The sequence below is a fragment of the Humulus lupulus genome, chromosome 9 (assembly GCF_963169125.1).
Source record: "Humulus lupulus chromosome 9, drHumLupu1.1, whole genome shotgun sequence".
NCBI lineage: Eukaryota > Viridiplantae > Streptophyta > Magnoliopsida > Rosales > Cannabaceae > Humulus > Humulus lupulus.
Genome location: NC_084801.1, coordinates 168,656,796 through 168,669,386, shown reverse-complemented (window position 1 = coordinate 168,669,386; position 12,591 = coordinate 168,656,796). Strand labels below are relative to the sequence as shown.

At 33.8% G+C, this 12,591-nt stretch overlaps 1 protein-coding gene across 1 annotated transcript; it reads right to left on the bottom strand.

Moving 5' to 3' along the window:
- Nucleotides 1–5,856: 5,856 nt before the first annotated feature.
- LOC133801032 (omega-3 fatty acid desaturase, chloroplastic-like) lies at nt 5,857–8,686 on the bottom strand. Its single transcript, XM_062239161.1, has 8 exons — nt 7,839–8,686; nt 7,616–7,705; nt 7,429–7,495; nt 7,241–7,333; nt 6,958–7,143; nt 6,786–6,866; nt 6,428–6,565; nt 5,857–6,320 (listed from the first exon to the last, which is right to left on the bottom strand). The coding sequence occupies exons 1-8, from the start codon at nt 8,354–8,356 to the stop codon at nt 6,153–6,155; spliced, it is 1,341 nt and encodes a 446-aa protein (XP_062095145.1). The 5' UTR covers nt 8,357–8,686; the 3' UTR covers nt 5,857–6,152.
- Between the last annotated feature and the right edge of the window lie 3,905 nt (nt 8,687–12,591).

The window sequence follows — 12,591 nt, the reverse complement described above, 5'->3', positions numbered from 1 at the left end:
ATAAATGAATATAGAATTTTCTGATATTCATATACTATAAATTATTTAAATAATAATTTAATAATTAAACATATTTAAATTGTTCACTTGACTTAATATTGAAAATGTCTAATACAACTTTTTAGGGCATAACCCCTAACAGAATGTGTTACTAGGCGACCCGAATCATCTTATTAGCATGTAATGGCTTGCCTTGTGCGAACAAAGGTAGAAGAACTTGCCTTGTGCGAACAGAGGAAGCGAACTTGCCTCTTAGAGCATGCATGTCTAATTTGTGAGAACAAGCATGTTGTAGGTTCTGTTCATATTTCATTTGAAGGAAATAATTAGCAAGTCTGAGATCATTAATGTAACACCCTACTACCTTAGAGTCGTTACTATGTGATTTTAAAACGTGCAACTAACTCGCTAATCGGGGTATTAGACCAAAAAGTATGATTAATTAAAGTAAAGACTCCTTCAGATAATAATTCAGAATAAAAGTTTGGACAATCAATTAAATCATAAAAGTGTTACATTGGGATCCCAAAAATATTTTTTAAAATGTATTTACCACTCAAAAGTTATTATACAGTTGACCTAGGCGACAAAACCAGATATTTATAACGTGTTCCCCAAATCAACCCCAACTGTGGCAGCCAGGTAGGCCAAACATGTACGCATCGCTTCGTGCCCTCCAACTCATGCATGGACGACCTTTCCTTTGCCCTTACACCCATGAGCCAAGGCCCAGCAAGAAAACTTCACAAACATAGCACATAACAATTCATTTTCAGTAAATGGATAACCAAACGCAAACATAACAGACAATTCACAATAGCGGCCTAAGCCGATCAAGGTGCATTACCAGGCACCGAGTTCACGGTCCTAACCGAGCGGGTGAACACAACACCCTAAATGGCCATGCCATGGCGGCTTGCATTCAGCATGCTTAAAGTCGATTCCAGCCTTTTTCGATCCCGGCCCTTGCCGACCCTAGCCCTAGTTCAGTCTCAACATACATACATGGCATAATAATAACAGACATTCACATATAACACTAAGTACAGATAATCGGGCCATGCGCTGCTCTACGTGCACATACATTTTTCTTACCTTTGGTCCGAGTGCAAGCAATTAGGCAAGCAAGTACGACTCCCGAGAATGATCCTCTCCTGAGCCCTAGCGGTAGCCTAGTCACAACCCACAAATAACATTCTCATTACTATTCAATTCCATAATTGAACCCCGGGACCTCCAATTCCCACACACGGGGTGGTGAAATCGTCTCCTGAGCCCCTGGGCCTATGCCCTAAAATTACAAAATTAAGGCCCTTGAAAATGGCCTAGTGCCGCGGTACAGCCATACATGCACCGCGACACCCAGTCAGGGCCCTTTGCCCTAGAACATCCCAACGTCGCGGCTCGGAAGAACAGTGTCGCGACGCCCTTATGCGAACCCAAAAAAACTAGGTTTTTCCACCATTTTTTTCGCAAGCCAAAAACCTTACAAACTCACTACAACTCCAACCAAAGCCATAATTATACCCCCACAAACATTCCCAACCATCCTAAACAACTTATACACCCAAAAACTCAGCCAAATCCTTAACCCAAATCAAAACCCAACCAAAGCTTAAAACTTTGCTAAACCCTAAACCACAACAAGAAATTTATCAAAAAAGAAAAACAGAGCATCATCTTACCTCAATGAAGAATCACGCCCATGTGCTGCTGTTAGTCAATTCTTAGCTTCAATCCCCTTTAATTCCCAACTTCAAGCCTCAAGTTTCCAAGTCTTTCCTTCCCAAAAATTCAACAAAATCCCCAAGGCTTCAAGAGATAGAGAGAGAAACGAGAGAGAGCTAAGAGAGTGTTTCTATTTGGTTCCTCTGGGTTCTGAAAAATTCCCAGTTAACTACGCCATCCTTAGACATAAAAAGTCCAAAATGCCCATAGAAAAATTCTTAGCCATTTAAGACCACCAAGGGAAAATTTGTCAATTGCCATATTCCCGCTAATTCCTCGAGTAGTCCTACAAATCCCTCATTAATCCCGGCATACTCAAATAATCGCTAAATAGCTACCCGTTACCCGGTAAAAATCTCGAACACGCACTAACTCCCCAAAATACCCCTAGGCTCACCCCCAAGCCTAATATTTGATCCTATTGTGACTATTCCGTCAATTCGTTCCCTAGGACCGCCTCGAACCACACATCTCAAATACACCCACATAACAATGTGGTCTGAGTCATAACACACACATAATTACATTTTATGTCCAACGAGCCAAAATTACAAACATGCCCTTATTAACCAGAACGAGCACACATGCATATTTAATACACATAAACATACATATCTAGTCATATCGTATCATAATCCAAGCAATCAAATTCGGAGACACATATATCATGATTAATCACGTAATAATACAATTAAAACAATTATTTCCCTCCATGCACGCTAATCAAGCCACTCAACCTTATTAATAAATTTGGAGCGTTACAATTAATATTACTATTCTTTGACACGTCATATGACCAAAAATGGGTATAACAAATGTTAGTCCATAAAAATTGTATACACAAAAAGACTTTTATGATATATATATATTAAAAATGATAAAATAAAAAAATGTATATTTATATGTATTATTTCATGATTACATATATGTTAGGACAAATAAAATATATAAAAAAAATAATCAATAAAGAAAAGAAAATAATGGAATTAAACACATAAATTATTTTCAGTTATAGTTTAATTTAAAAAGTGATTTGATTTTAATAAATTATATTAATATTGAAGAAAATTATATTATAGAAAAGTTATTTGGAGTTCTCGTGATATCACTTGTAAAATAATTTTTTTATGCCTCATCACCAAAAAAGTAACTTTTTTTGTAAATTTAAAAGCAAAATTATATTTATTGAGAGAATCTTGTCTTTCCACATCTATGCCAATAATTATTTTTTTAAAGAGTTAGTAAAATTGACCATTTTAAAAACAATAAAAATAATTGAAGTGTGTCGTACAAAAATATAAGAGTGCAAGCAGAAGTTGCTGACCTTGTTAGACTCAAATCAATGTTTCTTGGAAGTACCATCTGCCGACGCTGTTGACTTTTGTTTTTAATCAGCTTTAAGTTCTGTTGTATTGAATTGGGCCATGATCTACGTTGAAAAGTCAAGTGGGCTTTAATTTTTGTTGTAGTATATTGGGCCTATTGGGTTTAGTATGAGTAGACTTGATGAAAAGGCCCAAGCAAAGAGCTTGTTTAACTATCATAAAAAGGTCCTGAGTGTGATAAACAGGCAGAAGTGTCAAGTGATTGTAAATCTTTAATTAAATAGCTCTAAATTTTCATATATTTAAAATATAAATTCAAACTAATGAACTCAAGTACAATAAAAATTAAACTATACATAAATCTAGCAGAAAATTAATCAAACAAGTCTTTATATGACAATATCCAAAATAAATACATCATGTTAATAATCAAATTTAATTCAAGAGAGAAAAATAGATAATAATTTTGAAAAAAAAAACAAAGAAACAAAGAGAAGATATTAATTTTGAATGTAGGACAAAAAATAAATGGGATTTAAGGCTTAAATTGGAAGAATGAAAATAAATAAAATATTTAGGATGTGAAAAAATATATATTAAAGTGAGAAAAACAACTGTGGTAATAGTTGTTTTACTAAAATAAAATAAAAAAGAATGAGTGAAATCAAGAGTCAAGATGGCTTGCAAGAAACCGGGATGATGGGTTCATACTTCATAATTTCTAAGAAACTTTAGCTACAATAAAAGTTTTTTTTTTTTGGTCAACTATATTTGTCCCCACACAATTAATTTTTGAATCATTTAATTTCAAATATGACAAAAGTGACATCACTTTGCCAATAATTCTTACAAAAGTAACAATACAAAGATATTCCCTATTTATGTCAAATGTCATACTTTTCCATCAATTATGTGACATTTGACATTTTTTACCTAAGAAGTGATACTTTTCATTAGGGATGTTTTGTGGTATTCCATATTTATCACATGAGCTTGATGGATGCCCATCACCTTTGGGCGGTGAGGCTTGGCACATTTCAAGGTTGGCACATTTCAAGCTCCGTTCATTTCTTTTGACATTGCAAGTGTAAATATTCCTTTAAACCCAATCAAATGTTATATAATATTTTTTTTAAATAATAATGATACATGCACACACAAACACTACACACTTATTTATGTGACAAATCATTTCAACCAATTATATTTATAGATGATGTTCGTTTGAGGCAATTTTTCTTTTTTAATTTGAGTATTTTTTAAGATTTACATGTTTGAAATATGTATATACACATTTGGAAAGTGTAAAACTTGAAAAAAAAAATGCAAAATGCAAAATGCAAAATATACCTCATGTCAAAGACATATTTTGGTATGTTTTCCAGTTATAAACATTGAAAATGTATATGTGGATATCTCAAATGTGTAGATCTTGAAAAAAATACCAAAAAAAATCACTTCAAACGGATACTCAAGTAAAAAATTACGTTTATTGCAATAATCACATCGAGCATCATCGAGCTAGTACCACCATTGAGCTGGCATCGAGAACCATCGACCTGGGCATGCTTTTTTAGTTTTTTTTTTTTTTTTTTTTCCGATGTGAAACTCTAAAATCTAAAGAAAAAAAAATCGAATTTGCTTGATTGTTGCTCAATGATAGAACATAAGTGTTTAATGTTTAAGAAAATCCACTATTTAGTTACAATGTGTCCAATTTTAAAAAAAAAAACAAAACATATATTCAAAACTTATATCAATTTTTGTAAAAAAAAAATTAATGTGTCATTATTTTATGTTTAATTTTTTTTCCACCATATATTCAAGATAAGGGTGTAAATAACATACATACCATTCCTATTACCAAAATCACATGATTAAGGAGATTAAAAGAAAAACTTCAAAGAAAAATTGACGTTGCGAGGCCAACTCCTAATGAATTCGATGAATAATGGTGATAGGTTTGGAATGTTGAAAAGGAAAGTTGTAAGTGGAAGAAATTAGTTGAAAAATGATTCTTCATTTCAATTGAATTATTAAATTGGGCCCATGGGCCCATCACCTAAATGCCTGAAAGGCTGATAGTGGCCCATTTCGTTTAACTTTTTCAATCAATCACAAAATTTGGCCAATAACAACACAAAATTTATTGAGATTTTTACATAAATTACTCATTTTTGCTAAAAAAAATTAAGTTTTTATAATCAAATAATTTTTTTTCTTCAATTTTATGGTTTTTGGGAAATTTTTTACATTTTTAAAATTGTCTTTTTTTTCACATTTTTTTTAGGTTTTTTGATATATATATTGTTTTTTTGTTTTTTTAATCAAGTGAGTTGTTTTAACTTAAATTGTTTTTCTTAATAACTGCATTTTTTTAATTACAAAACTTTAAAAATCGTATTTTAAAAAATTTGAGTACATATTTTTTAAGAAAAAAATAAAAACCGTAGAAACGTAAAAAAAAAAAAAAACAACAAAAATGTGTATTTAAGAAAAAACAACTTTGACTGGCGCATCTCAAACGGAATCCTTAAAAAATATTGTCCATGCCGCCCGCTAAAAAGTCATTTTTCTTTTCAAAAAAATGTTCCCCGATATACAATTTTACTAAAATACCAATTTTAACCTATTGTTCTCATAATTATCCAAATAATACAGTTAGTTACTATTCTCATAATGGAAAACACAAATTTATAACCATAAAATTAAAAGGAATGTCAAGCACGCATTTGATTTGTAAATGACCAATATGTCCCTTAATATAGAATATAATTTATATAAAATAAAGATGTTTAATATGTTAAGTGTAAAAATGGAAAATGATGCTTCCTTTAAAATTATTGTTAATCTATGATATACAAAAAAATTCTTCACTATATAGCAGCACTAAGATAAATGGGAACACTACATGTATACTTCTTAGCTAATTTTTAAGGAATAAGCAGAGCAACAATAAATTTGGTGTGATCCCTTTAAGTGGGTACCAAAAGCTCAGACAATTGTTAATGTCAAAGCTAGAGAACTTTTTGAAGGCTTTTGTTGTAGTTTTTCCAAGAGAACTTATATGGAATTGAAGCTTTACTTGAACTTGAAAGATCACTTAAGATCAGGATCAGTTTGGTAGTAGACAACATCACCAGTGTCACTAACATAGTGATCTCGTTTCATGCTTCTGATCAAAGTACCTATCAAGTGAAATGGTAGAGGTCCGGATTTCTTCGGCTCTCGGTAGTATTTTCCTATCACTGGTTTAGCTGCCTCAGTCTGCAAGAAAGCAAAAAACATAATCAGGGCTCTGCTGGTATTTGGGGAATAATGCTTTAAATATCACGAGTAGCACAGTTCTAAAAATCATAAGCACAAATACTTACTGCTTCCACCAAGTGGTAGTGAGGAATTTGAGGAAAAAGATGGTGGATTACGTGTGTTCCAATATCATGATGAATGTTGTTAATCAATCCGTAATCGCGATCAAGTGTCGTAAGCCCTCCTCTTAAGTAACTCCATTCCTAGTTAAAAAAAATGGATAGCATAAGGAGTTAACATTTTTAAAAACAATGGGTTGTTTACTTGTTTTTCATAGACACTCAACTCCATTTGAAGATAAAAAATTTCATGTACAAGATTTTCTTATATTGTGGTCTTATAAAGATAATAACCAATATCTTGATTTAACGAATATCTACTTGAGGAAAGCAAATGGACAGGATAACTTATATGTAGTCGTACCTTTCCTCGGTACCATGGTAATTTTTCTTCATGGCCATGGTGATGCAAGTATGTCACCAAATCCAGCCACATGACAAAAACCTATACAATGAAGCAAAGTCAGATAGAGATTCCTTTGATAGTTTGGTTCAACGAAAAGTCTATGGTTTAGGATTGACAAAGTCATATTTACCCAGTAAGGAACACCATAGAGTTTAATCAATTGAATAGGACCCATTACAAAGCCCAAACCAACAAGTATAGCAGCCATAGCTGTCCAACATAAAGTGGAAGTGATCACATCTTTCCGCTCACTAGAAACAAATAAGTCACTATCTGGATGAAAATGAGAACCAGTCTTTCCGGGACTTCTTCCCCACTGTGCCAAGAAAACGAACAATTATCACAAATAATAATCCATTGGTGTCATCTTCTCAATTCATGGCTAAACTGATCAACCAAGACTATATACTTACAAGGTAGAAAGGGTATGCAAGCATTGGAAATGGTACAGTAAATCTCAAACTTTTTGTGATGTTATCCAAGTTCTTGTAAATTTTTTCAGGCAACTGCAAAAACAATATAGAAAGATTTATCAAAATGGGAAAAGAAGCAAGCAATGAAAAGTGAAACACATAAGGATAAAAAGAAGATCAAATCTAACCGGCTGCCATGATTCATCATTCTCAACATGGCCATGGTTTTGGTGATGAGTTCTATGGCTAATTCTCCTGCAAAGTCAATAACCATTTAATGCATTAGGTAAGAAACTATTAGAGAATATGACCATAAAACAAACAAAAGTGAACACAACATAATTAAAAGAAACTTATTTTGGTTTAAGAGCATACCATCCATGATAAGGGACAAGAATTGAGGAATGCAAGAGATGCCCAACTACGCTGTTTAGCTTATGATTGTTTGAAAAGCTTCCATGGCCACTGCATAATAAAAAACAATAACAATTCAAACAATAGCCAAACCATGATCTATCTAATTGTTAAGAGTGAAAGACAAGGAAGAAGATGAAGGTGGTGCTAGAGTTAATCAATATAAAATAGGGTGTGTGATTACCAGTCATGGCCGAGAACAAATAGAGCCCAAAACATAGTCCCCTGAGCAGCCCAGTACAGAGGCCAAACAACCCAGTTGTTAATAGAAGCCGCAGCCGCAGCCAACCCAAAAACGATTGCCACATCTCTCACCACATAGCTCATAGACCGCCAAGGATCCTTAACCCAACAATGTTTTGGAATAGCGGCTCGAATATCAGCCAATTTGAAAGGTGGAGGCGAGCCAGGATCAAATTCGAGTCCCTCTTCTTCTCCAACTCCATTAACGATATCTTTTAATCTATCTTCCTCTTCTACTGAAGCAACCTTCAATGGCGCGCTCACTCTCACCTCAAAATTCCTCCTCTTCAAAAACCCAGTAGAGAAATTCAGCTTCGGGAATCTAAGATCCGCCGAGCTCTTGTTAAAACTCAAAAACCGAGCCTTGGTTGGGTTGCTCGCGGTAACTCCCGTTCTGGGCCGAGGAAAATTTTGAGGGAGAGGCTTTAATCCACATTCTGACAAAACCCAACTCGCCATTGGAGAAGACCCAGATGAAGAACACACCAGGATTTCACTTCCCGGGTGTCACTTCAAAGCTTAGACGGCAAAAAGCTTCAGAAAAAGAATAACCAATACCAAATATATAATAACAACAAGAAAATAGGTTTACAAAGCAAAATATCTTACGACTATTTATCAAATAGTGAATAGTGAATATATATTTTTTAAAGGTTTCACATTAGCCTAACAAAAAAGACTAGACCTTTTCACCATCTGACTCATATTTTACAACAAACAACTCTGTCAAGTTAATATGAAAATGAGTAAAGACTCAAGTTTTAGAGAGAAAAAATTCTTTTAAATTTGAAATGTGGTTGTTGGTTGTGGAAGTCGTTTGGTCTTATATAAGATTTGAGTTTTGATTTGTGAGTGTATATGTATGATTCATATGTTTCTTTTTCAAGTGTGAAATTTGGCTATGCTCAACTTCCTGTGTACGATCATTGACTTGTTTTTAGAGAAGTTGAATGGTGGGGACCTAATAGTATTCTTGGATTTGGAGGTCGGTGCAGTGGTCTGCAAGTCATGTGGCGCTCATGAATCATGATTCGCAAAAGTTAACCATTTTGTCTAATCAAACGATTAGTCAACTTGGAACTAATGCCTCATTCTAACTAGCCCGCGAGATTGTCGTGTTTTATTTTTTTAATTACATATTTTGTTTTTGTAGGGATGATATTTGAATGTCCAACACCGCAATAGATATTATTAAATTTTTATATTTTATAATAATTATTAGTGAAATTTTATAATAATTATTAAATTTAAATATTTGCGATTTGATATTAAATTGCACTCGCATATTTATGGTGTTGGTTTAAATATCTGCGATCCGATATTGGATTGGACCAATAACATTATGCCACCTCATTATAATATTGGGTACCCCTTAACAATTCTCTTATTTTTGTTTTTGAGGTGGACGATATAGATTTTTTTTTTCTGTTTAAGAAAATTATAAAACACGACTTTTAAGCTTAATCTTGTGACGAATTAAACAAATATATGAATTTTTAAATAACTATACATATAATAAAATAAAATAGATTTAATGTAACGCTCTGGATAACCAAGATCGTTACACTGTGTATTTTAAATAGTACAAGACTTGCTAATCAAGTCATTTGGACATAAACGTGTTTCTAAAGTCAACTGACGTGTTAGGATTAAAAGATTTTGATTATAAAGTAGTGGACTTTCATTAAAATAAGAGTTGGTACATGGGATCCCAAAAATAAGGTTTACAAGACGGTTACAACCCTCAAAAGTTAGTACAGCTGAAGCCAGTCTAAATGGCATAATACAATTTTTACTCTAGTCCTTGTACATTCCTCAGTCGTGGCGGTCAGGTAGCTACCAATGTACACACTGCCCCCAAAGCTCTCCAACTCATAGTTGGTTCAACTTTCTCTTGCCTTTATATGCACCACGTAGCACCTGTGAGCCAAGACTCAACAAGAAAACTAATTCAACAAGCATAGATAACAACATGATGTTCATGGTAAACTTAGATCAACCAGTTCAATCAATAGCAGAATACAAGCGATAATCTAGGCAACGTTAAATAGTTATATCCAAGCATATAATTCAATCTTAATACAATTAGTTAGGTGTCGGCGCCCTTAGGCCGAGCCCTCTAGTTATTTAGCTGATCTTGGCTCGCTTAGGCTAAGCTGCGTTCCACACGCTTAACATCAGCCCCGGCTCCCTTAGGCCAGACTTTCACATCAAATATAACAAATATACAGGTTGTGAAACACGCAATTGAAAGCAACACGAATTAACATGCCTATCCAGATTTTTCCAATCAAAAATACATTTATAATCTCACATGTGTTCATTTATAGGGGATCTAAGCCCCATTCACGACTCGGATGCAGTTTTCTTACCTCGGACCTCGAGCTAAAGATGTATAGCGGTCCCAAGCACGACCCTCAATTCCGAGCCTTAAAGGTAACCCTCATTTAATGGCTTTAATCCTCAGCTATTCCTTTGCTTGCTCCTAGCTTCATTCCCCAAATTCTCAGTTCAATTCCAGCTTTTCCTTCAAGAATTTCCCTAAGATTCCAAGCACTCCAAAGGGAGAAAGAGAGAGAACGTGTGTGAGAGAGAAAGAGTGTGTGTTTTCCTGATGTTTCTAGTTAACCTCTGAAACCTTTCCTAACTATATCCTCTAACATAAAGACTAAAATGCCCTTAGTGATAACTCAATCCTTTATTACCCATAAGGGCAAAACGCTCATTAGCCTCAATTCCCGCTAATTCTTCGAGTCATGCTACAAATTCTAAATTAATCCCGACATGCCCGACTAATTACCAAACACATACCCGCTACTCGATAAATCCCAAATATACGTTAAATTCCATAAATACCCCAGGCTCACCCCGAGCCAGGTATTAAACCATGTTGTGACTATTCCGCTAATCCTCTCACTAGGATCGCCTCGAGCCGAATACTACAAATATCCACATAATATTGTGGCCTCAATCATTTAGCACATATAATCACATGTATGCCTGCAGCGAGCCAAAATTTATAAATATACCCTTATAAACAAGAACGAGCGCACATACATATTTAATATACATAAACATCCATATAAATATATTCATATTATCATATAAATCATTCATGCCACATAGTCACGCATTTAATAAATAAATCACACATATATCCAATTATGTCATCTCAACATGCTAATTAAGACACTAAACCTTATTAGCATTTTTGGGATGTTACACTTGATATCATTTTTTTTTACAATAGAGTTGATTTCATTTTGACTCTGAATGCCATTGATTTCATGAACTAATTAATTAAAAATAAAAATAAATTAGAACCTTAAAATTTTATTAATAAAATTAAAATCATAATTAAATATTAATGAATTTAATTTACTTAATAAAATTCTATGACAAATTAAATAATAAAATCAAAATCTTAAAAAATCACTTAATGTGCCTAACAAATCAATTTCCTATCTCTCGTAAAAAATCAATTTCCTCATAGTTGAAAGGGACTGGGAGCTGAGAGCACAAGAACTGGGCATAAAAAATTAATGCATAATATCATGCTATGTTTAGAAAATAGGATATGTTCATATTGAATTAGATTATTTTTATTATGTTATTGATTATGTAACTAGAGAGTGTTGAAATAATAATTTAACCACTTAATTAATCAATCTAATATGAAATAATTAAACATAGAGAGAGGGAAAGCGATTTTGGGGGGTTTCCTTTTTTCTCTGCTAGGGCTTCCCGAGTTTACTTTTTTCTTCATCTTCCCTTCTCGGCCAGGGGTGCCGGAGTCGTTTATACGTCTGTTCATGCCTTGTCGAGAGGATATCTCTACATATTGGGTTGGTGGGGTTGAGCATGGAAGGTGGCTGCTTTGGATCTTTTACTTCTTGCGTTTGGGTTAGGATAACTCTGTGGAGGTGGACGAGAGGTAGCAGATCTGAAACTACACATGTTTTGTGGTTGATTTTTATTTTAGTTTTGTTGTTTTTATGCCTAGTTTTGTTTAAATTTCGAAATAATGGTGGATTTCAACCACTACCCTCCTAGATTAGTGGGATTAGAAGTTATAACGGCGGGAGAAGACGGTTTTGATTCTTATTAGGTGGTTGATGGTTCTTCGATCTGCGCAAATTTCTTCTTTAAGAGTCTCATTTTTTCTCTCCTTGGCTATCAAATCTAGGGGAATTCCTCGATCTATATTGGCCCTATGTTACGTGACATTCTGATATCTAGTGTCGGGTCTTATGAACATGGTTAGTCGTTGTTTTATTTTCCTTATTCCTAGTTTGAATAATGGAGTTGTTATCTCCTGCCTTCTATTGGAAGATTATTGGTTGATGGGCATTGGTGGGGTTGATCTATCATATGTCTATTTGGAAAGAAAACCTAGTTTACTTCACACTCGTTGGAAGCTTGATTGCTTGTGGCTAATTAGACATTTAGTTGAAGTTTCTATTAGGGCTTTCTTTCTATTGATTATTGTAAACAACTTGGCATGCCTATGTTAGATGATTTTGCTCTATGAGCGTTATCTTCTTGTAGTGGACTATGTCTAAATGACCTATTAATGGATATTTCATTTACCTTTAATAAAATATATGAAATAATTAAGTTTGATTGTGTTGTCTGTGATTCCATCGTTGGACATATGGCAGTTATTAGAGAAGTAGTTAGGCCCCTCGGAAGCT